The 22,172-nt window shown below is 46.2% G+C and overlaps 1 protein-coding gene across 2 annotated transcripts in view; it reads left to right on the forward strand.

Annotated features, from left to right (window-relative positions):
- SGCA (sarcoglycan alpha) overlaps positions 1–22,172 on the forward strand; it is a 52,927-nt gene that overhangs the window by 26,533 nt on the left and 4,222 nt on the right. For both annotated transcript variants that reach the window (XM_040329721.1, XM_040329722.1), the window contains exons 6-8: positions 357–516; positions 10,785–10,984; positions 13,031–13,057. In XM_040329721.1, the coding sequence (XP_040185655.1) occupies positions 357–516; positions 10,785–10,984; positions 13,031–13,057 (387 nt within the window). The remainder of the gene's footprint in view (positions 1–356; positions 517–10,784; positions 10,985–13,030; positions 13,058–22,172) is intronic.

The raw sequence follows: 22,172 nt of genomic DNA on the forward strand, positions 1-22,172 counted from the left end.
AACGACGTAAAAAAATCCGCCGGGCGCACGTACGTTTCTGAATCGGCGTATCCAGCTCATTTGCATATTCTACGCTGAAATCGACGGAAGCGCCACCTAGCGGCCAGCGAGAATATGCAACTAAGATACAACGGCGTAAGAGACTTACGCCAGTCGGATCTTAGCCTAATTTCGGCGTATCTTGCTTTCTGAATACAGAAAGAAGATACGCCGGCGCAGCTTTGAATTTACGTGGCGTATCAATAGATACGCCGACGTAAATTCTTGCTGAATCTAGCCCTATATTTCTTGTCATACAGAGGAGAAAAAAAATATTGACAACTCTCTGGCGTTTTCGTTCTTCTTTTTCTCTGCAGGGTCTTTATAAAGATGGGATCTGTTGTCCCTTTCCCAAAGTGCTTTACTGACTCCCAGACTTCCGAGATCCGACAGAAGTGCCAGCAAGGGGAGAAGCCGGTGTTCTGCCAAGAACTTATACAAAATGACTTTGTCATAGACTGGTGCAATGTAAGCTTGGTGAGTAGTGGATGTACTACCAAAATTGAACACCAGATGGCATAAGTGGCCATGACAACACAATGGTTCGCCAGGTGAATAGCAGTTGCCATATACACATGTGTATATCAAAGTCATATTTTGCTTAGATTATATGAATCTGAGTTAAGCTGCCAAATGATACAGGTACTAATACTCGATATTGTGCTATAACTGATAAATAAAGTAATGAAAAGACAACCCTAAAATCATTGGTGGCTGGAGACCCTGAAATTTATTATCCAGGGGTCACTAACGTTTGCCGCATGCAATAACATGACTTGTTTGCAAAAATTATTGTATGCGTTAAAAAAAGTAAATTTACAAAAAAATTTTTTTTTACATGATATTGTTATAGGGGGCTTGCAGATTCCAAAAAAAAACCCTGCCCACAGACCCCCACAACTACAGCCCAGGGTTGTTGGGAAGAGGCCATTGGGGAGGGCATGGTATGGCTGGGATTAGGGTCTGGTATGGATCGCTGAATTTTTTACATTTTGGCGTGGGGTTCCCCTTAAAATCCATACCAGACCTGAAGGGCTTGGTATGCATTTGGGGGGTAGGGACCTCACGCTGGTCTTGTTCATCATTTTTCATTGCTGGCATGTTTTCTTTACATTTAGCTGTCAGCTGGGAATTTTCAAATTTCTGAATTTTAGAATTTCTGAATCTTCGAATTTCTAAATCTTTCTGAAAAATGAACAAAGCATAGCCTTCTATAGTGCCTACTTGCCTCAATCCAGAGCACCTAATGTGATTTCTGTGTGCTCTCTTCCCTCGTTAAATACTTGAGTCACCTCTGATACCATAGAATCCTGGGGCATTGCACCCCCCCTCCAGCACAGGTGATTGACAGCCTCAGCTATGCATGTTTCCCTATGAATCTGTATACAGGGGGTTTGTCCATTCCCTTCACTCTGATCTCAGACTACAGTCAGCTTCCTGCTCTATGCTGTGCAGTGTATGACGTCAGATCCCTGCCCCCTGCCTTCTGGAGCTGAAAAATAGCCTTTGATCTCTGTAGAGAAAAGAAATGCAGCAGATAAACAGGTACAACTTATGTGAGAGGATTGGTTTAATCTCTGTGTATCACCTTTAAAGTGGTTGTATACTCTTTCATATACCCAGTGAAGTGACAGGCCTCAGGTGATGCACAGACATGAAAAAAATCCTCCTATAGAGGCGGCTCTCTAATTAGGCATAGAAGGTGGTCGCCTAAGGCCTCGCTCTTTCAGGGGGCCTCGCGGCTGCCTAATTTGCCTGATGTATGTGATAGAATGGGATGGAATGTCCCCGGTCAGTGTCCCCAAGCTGGCAGGGTGAGCGGGCCGGGCTGGTAAAGGATCGCCGTCTTTCGTATACAGCACTGCCTGCTGCAGACGAATTGTAAAGGTGGAGGTGGAGGCGGAGTTGCCGGCCGCTGCTGAACCCGCCAGGAGGTAGGGGCGGACAGGGCCCGGGGGGGGGGGGGTTGGCAGCAGGGAGGTCTCTGATGCCTCGTAAAAATTGCGTTATTTTTTTATAGCTTTTTTTATTTATTTTTTATATTTGCTATGGGGCCCCCATGATCCATAGTTGCCTGGGTCAATATTAAATCGAAGAGCAAAGAGAACTGTGCTAACCCCAATACATTCAATTAATAAATATAAGTGAATTAATAGTCCATATAGATAATCAAATCCATTGACCAAAAAAATAATCAAATCATCTAAAGGAGTTTCCCTTTAAGTTTTCATTGTGACAAAGGAATGTTGTCACACCACGACAGAAAAGTGCGCCCCCACCACATAGAAGACACACTTACCAGATAGCAAGCTTTAAAATGCTTGTGGCTCCTGCCCAGCCAATGTCCAGAGGGGACCTCTGATGTCAGCTCATGGACAGATCTCACTCCATGCGGGAAGAAGCCAAATCAGCATTTAGTGGTCAATATGCCAGGATATCCATAAAGAAAAACTTGCTATAGTGTAAAACCAACTACACCTTTAAAAAAAAATGGTATTGCTCTTACAGCAAGGAGCAGAATTAAAAGCAAAGTATAAAAATGCGGCCGGCTTGCATAGACCACCAGTCCTTCCGGGATTGTAGCAACGCGGTGACGTCAGCACGTCCCTCCCTCCGACGTGTTTCGTCACAAGATGACGTCATGGGTAAAGGGCCTTGGCTAGGCAATAGCCACAAGCTTTTTAAGCCTGCCATTTGGTAAGTGTGTCTTCTATGTGGTGGAGGTGCACTTTTTAGTCGTGGTGTGACAAATATTAAACTGAGGCTGAAGAGAACTTAGAGGACAAAGAGTATAGAGGAGTTATGAGACTCTCCAAAGCTCGAGTAAAAAGCAGGCTTCTTTCCAAGTCTGAATGCTACAGAATAATAATCTGTGGGATTTCCTTAGAGAAAACAAATAACACACAGTGGTGTTGATCTCTGTGGTCATATAGCATAGTTGGTGACCATGGGGGCAGATCATGTGTAGAAGAGCCCACCTTCATGGTGTAAGTAGGGCAGAATGAACACGACGTAGGCAGGCTGGGAAGTAGGATGCAGTATTCTGCTTTCTCCATCTGTGACATGCTATGCTAAGAGCCAGCACAGCAAAGTGTTCCTGCACAGCATTTGTATAATAGTGCCAAGTCCCAGAATTGTTCTGACATCTCCCATTCTATATATAGCCCGTGTCACACTCTGTGTGCGCTATTTATAGACACGCTTATGCCAATATGCAGAAAAATATCCTAAAATAATAAGCAATCGATAGTTGACCGTTTATTGATATAATATTAAAGCGGAACGTCATTCTCTCAATCAACATTGACTCTTTTCAGGGCCCTTTCACACGCAAAAACGCGGGGGGAAAAAAAACGCGGATGCATTTTTTCATATGTTTTTCGTGTGCGTTTCTGGTGCGTTTTTAGATTGCCCTCACAAAACGCACCAAAAATGTGAATTGTGCTGCAATTTTAATTCACTTCAATGGAAAGCTGCGTTTTCAACACTGCACCAAAGATGCAGCATGCAGGACTTTTCAAAACGCACACAGCAACCACTGCGCAGTGGTGTGAAAATCCCCATAGGATAAAAGAGAAAAAAAATTCTTGCAGAGTAAAAACGCAGGAAAAAACGTATCAGAGGGAAAGGGGCCATAATACTCAAGTATATCATTTTTACTTGTTTTAGGGCCAGTTCACACCGCAGGCAGACCGGTGCGTTTTTTATTCTGCATCAAAAACGCATATAAAGTCGGTTATATGGTTTTCAATGGCATAGTTCACACCAGTGCTTACAGTTTTAGGCGCCGTCTGAAAAGAGAACCACGGTGAATTGCTTTTTAGAAGGCAGGTGAGAGGCAACTCTGAGGCGACATGTCACCTCCTGGACTACTGTTTTAACCATTAACAGGCCGCTGTGCCTTTCTGATGCACACTGTTGCAGGATGGGTCCAATTCACGTGACTTGGTTGTGTCGGCATGTGGTACAATGAAGCAAAAACCTCACAGCCACTCAGGGGCGGACTGACAACTCATGGGGCCCCCGGGCAATAGGAGATTGTGGGGCCCCAGGCTATAGGAAATTATGGGGCCCCCGTGCAATAGGAGATTATGGGGCCCCCGGGCAATAGGAAATTATGGGGCCCCAGGCAATAGATTATGGGGCCACACAGTATACGTGTATCACACACCCACACACTACACATACACACATTGAGAAGGTACTGGAGAGGCGGGGCAGCTATAATCTTTGGATTTTTAGACCAAAAGGATGTCGGTAAGGGACATTTCAGGGACAGATGTAAAAAAAAATATTTTTACATACTGTCCCTGGTTTTACTGAGGCTGGCAACCCTGATGGGGCACCCTAGTGGCATGGGGCCCTCGGGCAGTGTCCAAGGGCCGAATGGTCAGTCCGTCCCTGCAGCCGCTGCATGTGTACTGTCATGGATATGCAATAGTCTGGCAGCTTACCTGTCTCCATCTGTCCATTAGAGGCCTGACTCTGTTCTGGTTACCTTCTTATCTCCTCTCCTTCCTGTATGGCCCCACCCAGGCCATCCCAGGAAGTCTATATTAACTGTTGCACTACAGGCCTGCAGTGCTGTTCAACCGTGTTGTTAGCTTTAGTTCCTGTCTGCTACGTTTACTTTCCTGTGTACCATTTTTGGCTCGTCCATGACTTCTCCTGTTTGCCTGTGATCCTGACCTTTTGCCTGTCCCTTGGTTACCCTTATCTGCCTGTTGCCCTGACCTCGGCTTACCCATCACTACCGCTTGTCCTGCTTGCTGCTTCCCCTCTCTCCCTGCGGAGCGTGACCTAGGGGATCCCAGGGGTCGCGACCTGGATCCAGCTGCGGCGAAGGCCACCCTCACCACTAGAGGCTCTGGTGAACACAAAGCTGTTTCTTAGACTCCGCGCCCTGGGCGATCTTAGTTTCACGCTTCCTCTCTTTCGCAGCAGTCGGCCATAGGTTTCACTACCCTGTGGTGCATCCCTGACCCCAACGGGGTGCACTTGTCACCTGGCCACAGATGACCTGACATGTACCACTCCCTCTGGCCACCATTTTTCAGCCTCTTTCTTCCCAGTGATCACTGAGATCAGCAGGGGCTGATCTGTGTCAGTCACATACCATATGGGCACCGGGATTTACATGTGTCATCTCTGAGTCTGTATCCCAGTCCAGAAAGTAGATGGTGACTCTGGAACACAGATGGCGCCGTCCTGTAATGGAAAGCAGATCAAGCTTTTGTCAATGAGAGGCAATGCGGTAAATGTACTTACATATTCCATATATTTAGGAACATACTCTCTATATAGGTCTGTACATAAGGCAAGAAAGGGACAACTGAGGAAGAAGAGGGTTCCAAATGATAGAGAGTCAAACTCTTTGTATTGCAGCTACATATGGTGCTCAGTGTCATTTTCGGATCTAATTCAGTATTTGGATATAGTTTGGGTTTGGGAGTGTGTAGGAGATGTCTTTAAAAAAAAAAAGAAGAAAAAAAAAAGTCAGTTCAATATTTTTCAGTATTTATTGTTCCCATTATTCTCTGAATTCAGCAGTACTGCTTTCCTTACATGTTACGTCTCTGCAGGGCTGTATATGTAGGACTCGCCTTTGTCTGATTGGGAAGTCACGTGCTGCACTTTGGTAGTATGTGTCAATTTTTCCATTGTGGCTATGCTGGCTGGAGCTATGTGATCTAATGCCTGGGTTGTGGGGCCATCTAGTGGTTAAATATGTATTTGCAGCCTCGCACACACGATCAGATTTTGAATCCGTGAGTCATTTAGAAGTCCCTATATAAAGGTGTTAAAAAAAAAAAAAAAGACTCCCCTTTTAAGATTCATGTCAAGTGCCAAGCATTATCTTTTAGGAGTATTGAATTAAAATTCACGCGTTCCAATCAGTATAATTTTCTTCCAATTGAGGTCCGAATCGCATGTTTTTTTGTTATGATTCTGATCCTTCACATCACAGCCCCCTTCCTCTTAAATCACAATCTCATTCTTATATCAGATCCTCTACCCCCTGTGTATCACAATTCCCCCTTCACACCACAGTTTCCTCTTCACAGTGGTGTCCTCTGCCCCCCTTTCAAATCACTCACCCACAGTGGTGTCCTCTGCCCCCACCCCTTCAAATCACTCCCCCACAGTGGTGTCTTCTGCCCCCACCCCTTCAGATCACTACCCCACAGTGGTGTCCTCTGCCCCCCTTCAAATCACTCCCCCACAGTGGTGTCCTCTGCCCCCCTTAAATCACTCCCCCACAGTGGTGTCCTTTGCCCACATCCCTTCAAATCACTCCCCCACAGTTGTGTCCTCTGCCCCCACCCCTTCAAATCACTCCCCCACAGTGGTATCCTCTGCCCCACCCCTTCAAATCACTCCCCCACAGTGGTGTCCTCTGCCCCCACCCCTTCAAATCACTCCCCCACAGTGGTATCCTCTGCCCCCACCCCTTCAAATCACTCCCCCACAGTGGTGTCCTCTGCCCCACCCCTTCAAATCACTCCCCAACAGTAGTGTCCTCTTCCCCCTTCAAATCACTCCCCTGCAGTGGTGTCCTCTGCCTCCACCCCTTCAAATCACTCCCCCACAGTGGTATCCTCTGCCCCCACCCCATCAAATCACTCCCCCACAGTGGTATCCTCTGCCCCCACCCCATCAAATCACTCCCCTACAGTGGTGTCCTCTGCCCCACCCCTTCAAATCACTCCCCCACAGTGGTGTCCTCTGCCCCCACCCCTTCAAATCACTCCCCCACAGTGGTGTCCTCTCCCCCCTTCAAATCACTCCCCCACAGTTGTGTCCTCTGCCCCCACCCCTTCAAATCACTCCCACACAGTGGCATCCTCTGCCCCCACCCCATCAAATCACTCCCCTACAGTGGTGTCCTCTGCCCCACCCCTTCAAATCACTCCCCCACAGTGGTGTCCTCTGCCCCCCCTTAAATAACTCCACCACAGTGGTGTCCTCTGCCCCCACCCCTTCAAATCACTCCCCCACAGTGGTATCCTCTGCCCCCCTTTAAATAACTCCCCCACAGTGGTGTCCTCTGCCCCCACCCCTTCAAATCACTGCCCCACAGTGGTATCCTCGGCCCCCACCCCTTCAAATCACTACCCCACAGTGGTGTCCCCTGCCCCCTTCAAATCACTCCCCCACAGTGGTGTCCTCTGCACCCCCTTCCCATCACCCACCCCCTTCCCACAGCAGTGTCCTCTGCTTCACATCACAGCCCCCGCAGTGGTGTCCTCTGCCCCTCCTTTGAAATGACTCCCCCACAGTGGTGTCCTCTGCACCCCCATTCACTTCACCCCCCCCTTTTACCCATAAACCAGCGCGTCGTAAACCCGTCACATAGATAGAAACAGAGATACGACGGCGTATCAGGAGATACGCCGTCGTATCTCTTTGGTGAATCTGGCCCTTAGTGTCTTTATTCTGCCTTACCAACTATGGGCCAGATTCGTTACACCGCTGCAAGTTTTCAGTTTTAGTGCCCTATCCACAAAGCACTTACCTGGAAACTTGCGGCGGTGTATCGTAAATACGTCCGGCGCAAGGCGGTCCAAATCGAATGGGCGGGTAGCATTTAAATTAGGCGCGCTCCCGCACCGGACCTACTGCGCATGCTCCGTTTCGAAATTCCCGCTGTGCTTTGCGCGAACTGACGTCATTTTTGCGATCGGCGACGTGCGTAGCGTACTTCCGTATTTCCCGAACGTGTTAGGCAAACGACGTGAAATTTTAAATTTTGACGCGGGAACGACGGCCATACTTTAGACAGCAATACGTTTGCTGTCTAAAGTTAAGGCACCCAAAACGATGACTAACTTTGCGACGAGAAACTAGACTAGCGGCGACGTAGCGAACGCGAAAAACCGTTGTGGATCTCCGTAACTCCTAATTTGCATACCCGACGCTGGTTTACGACGCGAACTCCCCCCAGCGGCGGCCGCGGTACTGCATCCTAAGATCCGACAGTGTAAAACAATTACACTTGTCGGATCTTAGGGATATCTGGGCCAGATTCACGTAGATCAGTGGATCTTTAGATCCGCTCGATCTACCCGATTTAAGATCCGCTCCCGCAAGTTTGAGAGGCAAGTGGGTAATTCACAAACCACTTACCTCCAAACTTGCGGCGGCGGATCGTAAACCCCCCGGCAGAATTCAAATTCCGCGGCTAGGGGGAGTGTACTATTTAAATCAGGCGCGTTCCCGCGCCGATTTAAATGAGCATGCGCCGTCCGCGAAATTTCCCGGCGTGCATTGCTCCCACTGATGTCACTAGGACGTCAGTGGTTTCGACGTGAGCGTAACTAGCGACGCGCGGGTTTCTGAATCGGCGTATGCAAACGACGTAAAAAAATTCAAACTCGACGCGGGAACGACGGCTATACTTAACATTGGCTGCGCCTCATAGAGGCAGGGGTAAGTATACGCCGGGAAAACCGCTACGGAAACGTCGTAAGAACACTGCGTCGGGTCCGCGTACGTTCGTGAATTTGCGTATCTCGCTGATTTACATATTATTCAACGTAAATCAGCGGGAACGCCCCCGGCGCCATTTTCAAATTGAAAATAAGATCTGACAGTGTAACACAGTGTAACACTGTCGGATCTTAGCCATATCTATGCGTAACTGATTCTATGAATCAGGCGCATAGATAGGACCAGTGTAAGTCAGAGATACGATGGTGTATCAGGAGATACACCGTCGTATCTCTTTGTGAATCTGGCCCCTATGCGTAACTGGTTCTATGAATCAGTCGCATAGATACTCTGAGAGATACGACGGAGTATCTGAGATACTCCGTCGTATCTCCTTTGTGAATCTGGGCCTATGTAACTATGTTTGTCCTGAAACGTCTCTGGCTGAATGTTTTTTCTGGGACAGTAACTTCCCTTTGACCACCTCTGGACCGCCCGCCGTCGTTATACGTTGGTACTTTGACATTGATTACCGTGGCTATGCCAGCAGATAGGTATTTAAAAAAAACGGCGAGTGGTCAACTTTCAGATAAAAGTGGTCTCTGCGGCGGATTCGCCACGAGATAATTTTTACAAGCGACTTCATACCATTGGTTAACGGAAACGGCCTTAAAAGTCACCCAAGGGGATTTATTTATTTATTTTTATTGCATTTAAGTGTAATTGTGAGATCTGAGGTCTTTTTGACCCCAGATCTCGCATTTAAGAGGTCTTGTCATGCCTCTTTTCTATTACAAGGGATATTTACGTTCCTTGTAATAGGAATAAAAGTGATCCAATTTTTTTTTTTTTAAAGGGACAGTAGGAAAAATAAATAAAAGTAAAATAAATAATAAAAAAAAGTAAAAAGTGACAGTCCTGTCCTGTTTGCACGCAAAAGCGAGTGCATACGCAAGTCGCGCCTGCATATGTAAATGGTGTTCAAACCACACATGTGAGGTATTGCCGCGATCGTTAGAGCGAGAGGAATAATTTTAGCAAAAGATATTGGCCCGGATTCAAGTAGCAATTGCGCCTGTGTAACCATAGGTTACACAGCGCAATTGCTTACTTGCCCCGGCGTTACGAATGCTCCTGATTCAGGAACATCGTAACGCCGACTGCAGCCTAAAGTCTGCGTGGCATAAGGCTCTTATGCCACTCATATCTTAGGCTGCATTCTAGCGATGACCGCTAGGGGGCGCTCCCATTGTGCTCAGTGTATAGTATGCAAATTGCATACTAACACCGATTCACAATGTTGCGCGAGCCCTGCGTACGCAATTTACGTCGTTTCCGTACGGCGTGTTTAGCGTAAGGCTGCCCCTTCTAATAGCAGGGGCAGCCAATGCTAAAGTATACCCGTCGTTCCCGCGTTGCGACGTTCGAATTTTACGTAATTTGCGTAAGTGATTCGTGAATGGCGCTGGACGCCATTCACGTTCACTTTGAAGCAAATGACGTCCTTGCGACGTCATTTGCCGCAATGCACGTCGGGAAAGTTTCCCGACGGAGCATGCGCTCTACGCTCGGCGCGGGAGCGCGCCTAATTTAAATGACTCCCGCCCCCTACGGGATCATTTACATTAGGCGCCCTTACGCAGGGCAAGTTTACACAGCGCACAAGCAATTTAAGGAGCTACTGCTCCATGAAACGCGGGTAGCGCAGTAAATTTGCGGGGGAGCAGGGCAAAAACGCTGCCATGCGCCTCCGCAAATAAGGGGCAAATCTACCTGAATCCGGGCCATTGTCTGTAACTCAAAACTAGTAACCTGTAGAAAATGTAAAACTTTGCCTATGGAGATAAGTCAAAGTTTGTCGCTATTCCACGAGCGGGCACAATTTTGAAGCATGACATGTTGGGTATCAATTTACTCTGCATAACATTATCTTTCACAATATAAAAAAATAATTTGGCTAACTTTACTGTTTTCTTATTTTTTTTTATTTAAAAAAGTGTATTTTTTCCAAAAAAAATGCGTTTGTAAGACCGCTGCGCAAATACGGTGGGACATAAAGTATTGCAATGACCGCCGTTTTATTCTCTAGGGTGTATAAAAAAAATAGAATGTTTGTGGGTTCTATTTAAGTTTCTAGTAAAAAAACAAAAATGATTATAACTCGTAAATACCAATTGTAAAAAATAGGCCCGGTCCTTAAGTGGTTAAAAAATAAATATGTCTTAATTAGTGCCTTGTCTTTGCATGATGATTTTTTTAATTGTTAGATTTTGTCCCCTGACATGGAAAGTGACACTTCTGATTTATTGTTGCAGGTTGATAAATTGGAGCCGTCTCCCTCTCCTCCTATCTATAAAGCCCTGGAATTTGATGGAGACTTTAATCCGCCTCCAGACACCCTGGAGGAAATCTACTATCTCCCCGATTACATGCTCACCCTTCTACTTCCCATCCTCGTCGCTCTGCTGCTGTGTCTGCTGCTCTCTTACGTCATGTGCTGCCGCAGAGAGGGGGTGTAAGTATTAAGCAGATATTGCGCTCACCTGAATCCAGGAAATCACATTCCTATTGGTCACTGTGGGTTTGTGCGAAGCACTTCTAGTTCTGTTTATTGAGAACGGTTGTAGGTCCTGATTTTTTCTGCTCGTATTGAACAAATTAGCGTTTCTGTATTATTAAGAATAGGGGCTGAGCAAATCCACCAAGGTTTGAGTGACCAAGGTGTGAGTGACCAAGGTGTGAGTCACCAAGGTGTGAGTGACCAAGGTGTGAGTCACCAAGGTGTGAGTGACCAAGGTGTGAGTCACCAAGGTGTGAGTGACCAAGGCGTGAGTGACCAAGGCGTGAGTGACCAAGGCGTGAGTGACCAAGGCGTGAGTGACCAAGGTTTGAGTGACCAAGGTGTGAGTGACCAAGGTTTGAGTGACCAAGGTTTGAGTGACCAAGGTGTGAGTGACCAAGGTGTGAGTGACCAAGGTGTGAGTGACCAAGGTGTGAGTGACCAAGGTGTGAGTGACCAAGGCGTGAGTGACCAAGGCGTGAGTGACCAAGGTGTGATTGACCAAGGTTTGAGTGACCAAGGTGTGAGTGACCAAGGTGTGAGTGACCAAGGTTTGAGTGACCAAGGTTTGAGTGACCAAGGTGTGAGTGACCAAGGTGTGAGTGATCAAGGTGTGAGTGACCAAGGTTTGAGTGACCAAGGTTTGAGTGACCAAGGTTTGAGTGACCAAGGTGTGAGTGACCAAGGTGTGAGTGACTAAGGTTTGAGTGACCAAGGTGTGAGTGACCAAGGTGTGAGTGACCAAGGTGTGAGTGACCAAGGTTTGAGTGACCAAGGTTTGAGTGACCAAGGTGTGAGTGACCAAGGTTTGAGTCACCAAGGTGTGAGTGACCAAGGCGTGAGTGACCAAGGTGTGAGTGACCAAGGTTTGAGTGACCAAGGTGTGAGTGACCAAGGTGTAAGTGACCAAGGTTTGAGTGACCAAGGTGTGAGTGACCAAGGTGTGAGTGACCAAGGTTTGAGTGACCAAGGTTTAAGTGACCAAGGTTTGAGTGACCAAGGTGTGAGTGACCAAGGTTTGAGTGACCAAGGTGTGAGTGACCAAGGTGTGAGTGACCAAGGTGTGAGTGACCAAGGTTTGAGTGACCAAGGTGTGAGTGACCAAGGTTTGAGTCACCAAGGTTTCGTCAGAGTCATGCAAAATTTGGTGAAATTTGCTGTAAATCTCATTGAAGTCAATGGGAGGTGAATTTTATTGAGAAATTTGGACCCAATGTGGGGTATGGTATGTTACGTAGGGAGGCTGACACTACTGTACACAATCTGTACCAATGAAAACAATGCCACTACTGTACACAATCTGTACCAATGCCAAAAATGCCACTACTGTACACAATCTGTACAATGAAAAAAAAATGCCACTACTGTACACAATCTGTACCAATGAAAAAAAAATGCCACTACTGTACACAATCTGTACCAATGAAAAAAAAATGCCACTATTGTATACAATCTGTACCAATGAAAAAAAAAATGCCACTACTGTACGCAATCTGTACCAATGCAAAATTAAAAAAAAACACTACTGTACACAATCTGTACCAATGCAAAAAAAATTTAGACGCGGGAACGACGGCCATACTTTACACAGCAATACGATTGCTGCATAAAGTTAAGGCACCAAAAAAACCGACTAACTTTGCGACGGGAAACTAGACTAGCGGCGACGTAGCGAACGCGAAAATCCGTCGGGACTCGCCGTAACTCCTAATTTGCATACCCGACGCTGGTTTACGACGCAAACTCCCCCCAGCGGCGGCCGCGGTATTGCATCCTAAGGTCCGACAGTGTAAAACAATTACACCTGTCGGATCTTCTGGCTATCTATGCGTAACTGATTCTATGAATCAGTCGCATAGATAGAAACAGAGATACGACGGCGTATCAGGAGATACGCCGTCGTATCTCCACTGTGAATCTGGCCCATAATATTTAGGACATTGATTCTGAATGTGTTACTTATTAATGAAGATCACACTATGTTATTTTTTTTACCTTAAGAGAGAAGAGAGATGCCAATACAGCGGAGTAAGTTTTGAATCCTGTGTGTCCCGCTTTTGCATTGCATGTGCACATTGTACTGAACAGTGTTTTGCCCTTGTCACCCCATTTATCCTTTTTAGTGTATATCTGAACTGTGGGCCTAAATACACCAAAAGTAACTCTGGCCACTAGAGCTCCCATTACTACTTTTTTTTTTTGCAGCATTTTTACCGATCCTCATCACTGTCACTGAGCGAATACCAACTGAACCTTCCGGGAACACCCCCCCCCCCCCCCCCCCCGAGGACCATCCCCATCATCATTGGATCAACAGGATTACAGTACCAGCATTTCGTCATCAATTTATCTCCCACCATGATCATCATCAAGTACGCAGCGGACACCCTCCGCAACTTAAGGAAGTTGGCCGCTACGCTTCCAGCCACCACTGAAAAAACACTACAGAAAGAACGACTACTAAGAATCTACCGTCAACCAAACCCAAAAAAAGAGAAGCCACTGCAGCGACTGCAACACTTAGAATGCGCCCTGATCAACACAAGATCTGCAGTCAAACACAGAAAGGAAATCCACGACTTCATCGTCCAACACAATACAGACTGCCTCTTTATCACAGAAAGTTGGCTAACACCCGACTGTAACCCCATCTTAGCAGAATTGGTGCCCGAAAATTATCGCATCCTAACCGAACATAGAACAGGACAAAGAGGAGGAGGCCTTGCAGTGATCTACAAATCCCACCTCGCTCTCACCAAACCTACTCTACAGAACTCTCTGCCCTTTATGGAAACTCTCACCCTGCAACTTCAAACTACACCAGAAGAAACCGTCCATATACTACTATGCTACAGACCACCTGGACCAAAAACGCATCTCCTCACACCCTTCTCCGAATTCCTCTCGACGCACACTCTGAAAACCAAAAACCTGTTGCTACTTGGGGATTTCAACCTCTGGGCTAACTCAACTCAGGATCCCATTGCCACCGCCTGCATCGACCAACTGGAAGAACGGGGTCTGCAGCAACTGATAAAGACTTCAACACATACATCAGGTCACACTTTGGATCTCATCTTCATACAAAACGTGAATGTCAACACCATGGACAATAGACCTTTACCATGGACGGACCACCACGCCATCAAATTCATATTAACCACCAATACCGTCCTTCAAAAACCCAAACTCCCAACAACTATACACTGGGCAAGATCACAGAAGAAATGACACTCTGAGCTCTTCAAAATCACACTAGCAACTAAAATAGACGTACCAAATCTGAACCACTCAACGGAGCAAACTCTCAGTCGCTCCAAAACGCAGAGCTCTCAACCGAAAAAATAACTCAGGCTGGTTTAATGACTTTCTCACTCTACTGAAACAGGAACGCAGAAGAGCTGAAGGAGCCTGGAGGAGGAACCCATCAAAAGAAAACCTCACAAAGTACAAAACCCTCACCAATAATTACCACAAAGCGATCTTTAAAGCCAAAAAAGACCATTTCGCAAACACCATCTCCAAAGCCATAAACCATCCACGGGAACTTTTTAAACTAGTCTCTAAGGCTATGAACCCCTCCTGTTTGGAGCCCCCTGCAAGTGAGACACAAGAATTCTGCAACGAACTATCAGACTTTTTTATCGACAAAATTGAAAAGATTCGGGCAACAGTTCAACAGAAAAAAACATAAACCCCACTCAGATACAGCAAGAAGAAGAAATCAACAAAACTTCGATGAATTTCAAGCTGATCCCAATTACCATCGACACCACAAAAAACATCATCAGAAGCCTCCGAGACAACACATCCCCAAACGACATCATCCCGACAAAACTCTTGAAAGAATGCACGGACATCTTGGCACCCACCATAACGCACATCATAAACCAATCATTCAGGGAAGGGATGGTTCCGGACAACCTCAAACAAGGCATAATAAAACCTCTCTTAAAGAAGCCCAACCTCGATCCGAAAGACCCTAACCAGCGCAGACCGGTAACAAGCCTGAACACGATCTCCAAGATCATGGAGAAAGCAGTAGTGCAACAACTCCAGCCCCACCTGGACGACCACAAACTCCTAGATCCTCTACAATCAGGTTTTCGCCCAGGCCACGGCACAGAAACGGCTCTTCTCAAGATATGGGATGACGCCCTTGAAGCAGCAGATGACGGAGAATCCTGTCTCCTAGTGCTGCTGGACCTCAGTGCAGCCTTCGACACAGTAGATCACAACATATTGCTCACGCGACTCAAAGAAGTAGCAGGAGTCTCTGAAGCAGCCCTACCGTGGTTCGCATCTTTCCTGGAAAATCGCACTCAGACCGTGAAACTTGGAGATTTCACATCAGAAACACGGACCATCACATGCGGAGTCCCGCAAGGATCACCCCTCTCGCCTCTACTCTTCAACATCTACATCCGCCCGCTCCTCAAAATCATCAGCAAACAGGACCTGCGTTACCACTCCTATGCGGACGACACGCAGCTTTACCTTCGAATCACCAACAAAAAAGACCAATTTCTTGAACTTGGAAAGTGCCTCACACTGATCGACAATTGGATGACCGAAAGCTCCCTCAAACTTAACGGATCGAAAACGGAACTACTCATCCTTCACGCAAATAAGAAATCCATTGCTAGGACCACATGGACACCACCCACCATCCTCGGACAAACCATCGCACCAAGCAAAAAAATCAAAAGTCTCGGAGTCATCTTCGACTCAGACATGACGATGGATGCACAAATAGGATCAGTCATCAGCAGCTCTCATCATCTGCTCCGCATGCTACGTAGACTCATACCCTTTATCCCGAAAGAAGACACGGCAGTAGTTGTCGGAACAATCATCAACTCACGACTCGACTACGCAAACTCCCTCTACTTAGGACTACCAAAATACCAGATGGCGCGTCTACAAGTTGTCCAGAACACGGCAGCCAGACTGGTAACAGGTAAAAAGCCGTGGGAATCAGTCTCCCCAGTCTTGAGGTCCCTCCACTGGCTGTCCGTACAGGACCGGGTGACATTCAAGACGCTCTGCCTCACCCACAAATGTACACAGGGAAAAGCTCCTCAATACTTATGCGAGAAAATAAAACCGTACGTCACCAAGCGCATGCTCCGGTCTACCAACCAAAACCTTCTCCAAATTCCTAAATCCCGCTACAAATCGAAAGGAGAACGAAGATTCTCGGTCCAAGGACCACGGCTCTGGAATGCTCTACCCACGACGATCCGCTTGGAAGAAAACCATCGGGCATTCAGGAAAAAGCTAAAGACCCACCTCTTCTGAAAAATCTGTACTACTCTGGATGTCAAGCGCCTTGAGGCGATTAAGTTCGCATTTGCTGCGCTATACAAGTTACTCACTCACTCACTCACTTACTGATGGGTTCCTTATTTGTTACTTGTTTCTGGTCAGCGAGTTCAGGTACTGATGTCAGAGGGCCTTCATTACAGTCAGGTATGTTCTGATCAAGAGGTCAAATAAGGCAACCCACTAACTGCCCTGATGCCTAAATCTGTATGTCTGCCAATGTGCTCAGTTTCTAAATAACAAAAAATCTGGGTTTTCAAAAATGCAGTATTCCCTGTCTCTAGGCTCTGGCTTCCGTGGCACCCAAAGCGTCAGTAATCACTTTTTTCGAGCCCTGCCTTTGGTTGATCCCAATAAAGTCAGTAATACCTGTCACTGAGCTCTACCCTTGGTAAATAAGAAAGAGAGTCAGTATTCCCGGCCCTAGGTAGTTTCCAAAGAGAGTCATTATTCCTTGTCTCTAAAGCCTCGTACACACGATCAGTCCATCCGATGAGAACGGTCTGAAGGACCGTTGTCATAGGTTAACCGATGAAGCTGACTGATGGTCCGTCGCGCCTACACACCATCGGTTAAAAAAACGATCGTGTCAGAACGCGGTGACATAAAACACAACAACGTGCTGAAAAAAACGAAGTTCAATGCTTCCAAGCATGCGTCGACTTGATTCTGAGCATGCATGAATTTTTAATTGATGGTTGTGCCTACTAACGATCGGTTTTGACCTATTGGTTAGGAATCCATCGGTTAAATTTAAAGCAAGTTGGCTTTTTTTTAACCTATGGATAAATAACCTATGGGGCCCACACACGATCGGTTTTGACCGATGAAAATGGTCCATCAGACCGTTGTCCTCTGGTTAACCTATCGTGTGTACGAGGCCTAAGTCGTGCCCTTGGTAGATCTCAAAGAGACTCAGTATTCCCCGCCTTTTAGCACTGCCATTGGTAAATCCCAAAGAAGGACAGTATTTCCTGTCTCGGAGGTCTGCCCTTGGAAGATTCCTAAGAAGTCCATAATCTCTGTCTCTAAACTCCACCCTTGGTAGCTCCCAAAGAGAGTCAGTATTCCCCCGTCTCTCTGCACTGCCATTGGTAGATTTAAAATAAAGTCAGTATTTCCTGTTTCTGAGCTCTGCCCTTGGTAGATTCCAAAGAAGTTAGTAATCCCTGTCACTGAGCTCTGCCCTTTGCAAATCCCAAAGTGAGTCAGTGTTTCCTTCCCTTGGTAGATCCCAAAGAGAGTCATTATTACGAGTCTCTAAAGCCCTGTACACACAATCAGTTTGTCTGATAAAAACAGACCGATGGACTGTTTTCATCGGACAAACCGATCGTGTGTGGGCCCCATCGGTTTGTTTTCCATCGGTGGAAAAAAATAGAACATGTTTTATATTTTTCCTATGGATAAAAAAACGATAGAAAAAACGATCGTCTGTGTGGAAGTCCATCGGTCAAAAATCTACGCATTCTCAGAATCAAGTCGACGCATGCTTGGAAGCATTGAACTTCATTTTTTTCAGCACGCCGTAGTGTTTTACGTCACCGCGTTTTGGCACGGTCTGATTTTTGACTGATGGTGTGTAGGCAAGACTGATGAAAGTCAGCTTCATCAGAAACCCAACGAAAAAATCCATCGGATCAGATATCCGATCGTGTGTACGAGGCTTTAGTCCTGCCATTGGTAGATCCCAAAGAGAGTCAGTATTCCCTACCCTTGGTAGTCCCAAAGAGAGTCAGCATTCCTTACTCTTGGTAGACCCAAAGATGGCCCGATGGTTCTCTTCCATGCAGATGTTTATGGGTAGAGCGTTCCATAGCCGTGGTCCTTGAACTGCAAATCTTCGTTCTCCCTTTGATTTGTAGCGGGACTTGGGGATGCGGAGGAGGTTTTGGTTGGTAGACTTAAAGAAAGTCAGTATTCCCTACACTTGGTAGATCCCAAAAAGAAGTCAGTATTCCCTACCCTTGGTAGTCCCAAAGAGAGTCAGTATCCCCTACCCTTGGTAGACCCAAAGAGAGTCAGTATTCCCTACCCTTGGTAGACCCAAAGAGAGTCAGTATTCCCTACCCTTGGTAGACCCAAAGAGAGTCAGTATTCCCTACCCTTGGTAGACCCAAAGAGAGTCAGTATTCCCTACTCTTGGTAAACCCAAAGAGAGTCAGTATTCCCTACCCTTGGTAGTCCCAAAGAGAGTCGGTATTCCCTGCCCTTCGTAGACCCAAAGAGCGTCGTTATTCCCTGCCCTTGGTAGACCCGAAGAGAGTCGTTATTCCCTGCCCTTGGTAGTCCCAAAGAGAGTCGGTATTCCCTGCCTTTGGTAGTCCCAAAGAGAGTCAGTATCCCTTACCCTTGGTAGACCCAAAGAGAGTCAGTATTCCCTACCCTTGGTAGTCCCAAAGAGAGTCGGTATTCCCTGCCCTTGGTAGACCCAAAGAGAGTCGTTATTCCCTGCCCTTGGTAGACTCGAAGAGAGTCAGTATTCCCTGCCCTTGGTAGACTCGAAGAGAGTCGTTATTCTCTGCCCTTGGTAGACCCGAAGAGAGTCAGTATTCCCTGTCTGTGAGTTCTGCCCTTGGTAGACTTGAAGAGAGTCGTTACTCTCTGCCCTTGGTAGATCCCAGATAGAGTCAGTATTCCCGGTCTCTGAGCTGTGCCCTTGGTTGCTTCTGCAGCCAGCTTGACATTGTCAGAAGAACGGGAGAAAGTCACACAATACAAACAAATGTGCAAAGTATAGGTTTATTTTATTGGCCCCCAAAGTTTCTGTGATATACATGTGGAAGCATTAAATGAAATTAGGAGCTGTGAGTAGCCACTTCTAATTTACATATCATCAACCTTCGCAGCATCAGAAACTTTATAAGGTGTCGAAATCTAAATACAGCATCGATATCACAATCCATGGACGTGCATGGCTTAGGCTGTTGTTCGACTTTAAGATAAATGAAATGCACTAACTTTAGCATGGCAGCAGATTTTACTGATGCATGAGCAGCTTCCTGGCTGATTGTTCTTGCTGTCTGGAGTCATTCTTTCCTGTTTGTATTTTATCTGGCTGAATTCATATGATTTTTTTTGTGTGTTTTTGATTACAGAATGTTCTATGTTGGCATGGCGGTTGCTGTTTGCTATATTGTTACAACATGTATTTGTATTACAGCACACAGTATGATAGATTTCTCTTATACGAAGAAAAAAGTCACTAAAATGTATATAGATATAGAATTTGCAGTAGATGCCACAGACATGTCACATGATAACCCACAGAGCTTTTCTGGTATAATAATATTAATTCTTGTTTCTCACGTAACACCATTGTGCGGGGGCAAAGAGGCTTTATTGCACATACACCCCACATGTGCATCCATGGACAGCTGATATTTCTGTGCTGACTGCATGCTCTCAGCACAATGACTGAGCTGTCATAGACAGCTCTCCGTCATTAGTCAGGTGGGACAGGCTCCTGATAATGTGACCTCTGTGACAGCCAATAACAGTGGTCATGTGATCAGGAAGGAAGGGGTTAAGATATTGGAGATTTTCCCTCAGCATAGTCTTCTCACAGCAAGAATACTGATGACAGTGTCTGTTCAAGCTAAAGTTTATTCAGTTATACTGAAAAGAAAAGTTGGGACTTTATATGAGACATGCGCCTAGAAAAGTGATAACGGGCAATGGGTGTCTGACCAATTAATTGTATATTGTAACTGTACCCACTGAATCTCAATATCCAGCACACAGGACAATATATGCATAAGGATAACATTTATTTTATATATATATATACATATATATACATAATACATTGTAGTAAATAGTAGTAGCTTTATAAAAAGTCAGGCACATTGATCCATATATCACATAATAGACATATAAAATATCATGATTGCTACAGCATAATACAAATAAAAAATAGAAAGAATAATGAAATTATCCCATATATTAAACATGATTGTAGCATCGGAATGGCTCAACGCGTTTCGTGGAAATCTCCTCTCATCAGGAGGAGCATATGCTGATATATATCTGAAATTGATAACGTTTTATACTATGTAACTATTGGCAAAGGGTCTTATTTATTTATTTATTATATATTTATATATAGATAAATAAATATATCATATATTTATTTCCCCCTTCCCTTTATTTCAAACTAAAGTTTATTCAGCCTTATATTTGCCTTCCATTGTTCTTCCTTCTCCACCTTATTAATGTGCTAATGAAATTATTCAGCTCATACAAGACTAAAGGTAAGGCTGGAGTTCAGCTTTAATTGCCTCCCACCCAGTTTATACTCTCTTGTTCCTGACCCAGAAAGTTATTGTCGTGAGCTTCTCCACTGGGCCTGTACATATGCATCATGCTTTCCATTCAATTCTATGTAGAACTTAGTACTCTACTGGAATATGGAGTACAACCTTTTTATAGCAGCCATTCCGTTGAACGCAACCACTGTGCCCATCAAACGCAACCACTGTGCCCATCAAACGCAACCACTGTGCCCATCAAACGCAACCACTGTGCCCATCAAACACAACCACTTTGCCCATCAAACACAGCCACTGTGCCATCAAACGCAGCCATTGTACCCAGAAATTGCCACCACTGTGCCATCAAACGCAGCTACTGTACTCATCAATTGCTGCTACTGTGCCCATTAATTGCTGCCAGTGTGCCCAACAATTGCTGCCAGTGTGCCACATCAATTGCCGCTACTGTGTCCCATCAATTGCCGCTCCTGTGCCCCATCAATTGCTGCCAGTGTGCCCCAACAATTGCTGCCAGTGTGCCCCATCAATTGCCGCTACTGTGCCCCATCAATTGCCGCTACTGTGCCCCATCAATTGCTGCCAGTGTGCCCATCAATTGCCGTTACTGTGCCCCATCAAATGCTGCCAGTGTGCATCGCCCGGGAGTCGGGACTTGCCTGTCTCGCAGCAGGTCACGGTGGCGTCCTCCACGTCTACGCTCCTCGATGTCTCCGGTCCTCTAACCAGGCATCCAATCACAGTGCCTGTTGTTTTAGCCAATTTCGGCTCTAATCAGGCGCCACCTGATTAGAGCCGCTGTAATTCAGGTGCCCGGCGCCCGACAAGGGGCCGGGCACCTCAATAGGGGGCGGCAGTGGCGACCATAGATAGATTCTTCTAATGCATGAATCTATCTATGGTGAGAGAGAGGTTACAGGATAGAGGGGCGGCGCTCCTGCGCCCTTTATGGACGCACCGCCACAGATTGACAGGTTCATTTGACCATCAGTTGACCTCCTGGCCTGCTTCATAGACTTGTATGGGAATGCAAAACCCACTTGAAGGGAACAAAAGCCCATCGACACTGACCCATAAGCCGGCTATTTATGGCGCGATTTTCTTTCCTGCACAGGTTGAAAAATCGCTTGACCTTGTTAATGGGAGAATCCCTCCAGCAGCACTATTGTGTTCTCCCGACGGCAGTGGGGAGCATGGGGAGCCGTCTCTGCTGGGAGAACTCACAGTGATTATTGTTAGCAGCTATAGCCGCTGGAAAAATCAGACATGCTGATTGATCGATTAACTTAGTTACAATCAGCCTGCCTATACATGGTTGGAATTTCAGTTGGTTTCCTCGCTGAACAGTCTATGGCCGGCTTTAGGGAAACCTGCCAAAAGAGGCTGCCATTGCTGAGTCCTTTTTTGAAAATGCTAGTTATCTGGGTGTCACGCTGAGTTTTTCCCCAATACTCTGACAGCTCAGGAACAAGTATGAAAACTAGGTGTTGTGACTGTTCTCAGACTTTCCTTATCTGCTATCTGATCTCAGTTCAAAGATGCAGAAA

This window comes from Rana temporaria, chromosome 12, assembly GCF_905171775.1.
Source record: "Rana temporaria chromosome 12, aRanTem1.1, whole genome shotgun sequence".
In the NCBI taxonomy this organism is placed as follows: Eukaryota; Metazoa; Chordata; class Amphibia; order Anura; family Ranidae; genus Rana; species Rana temporaria.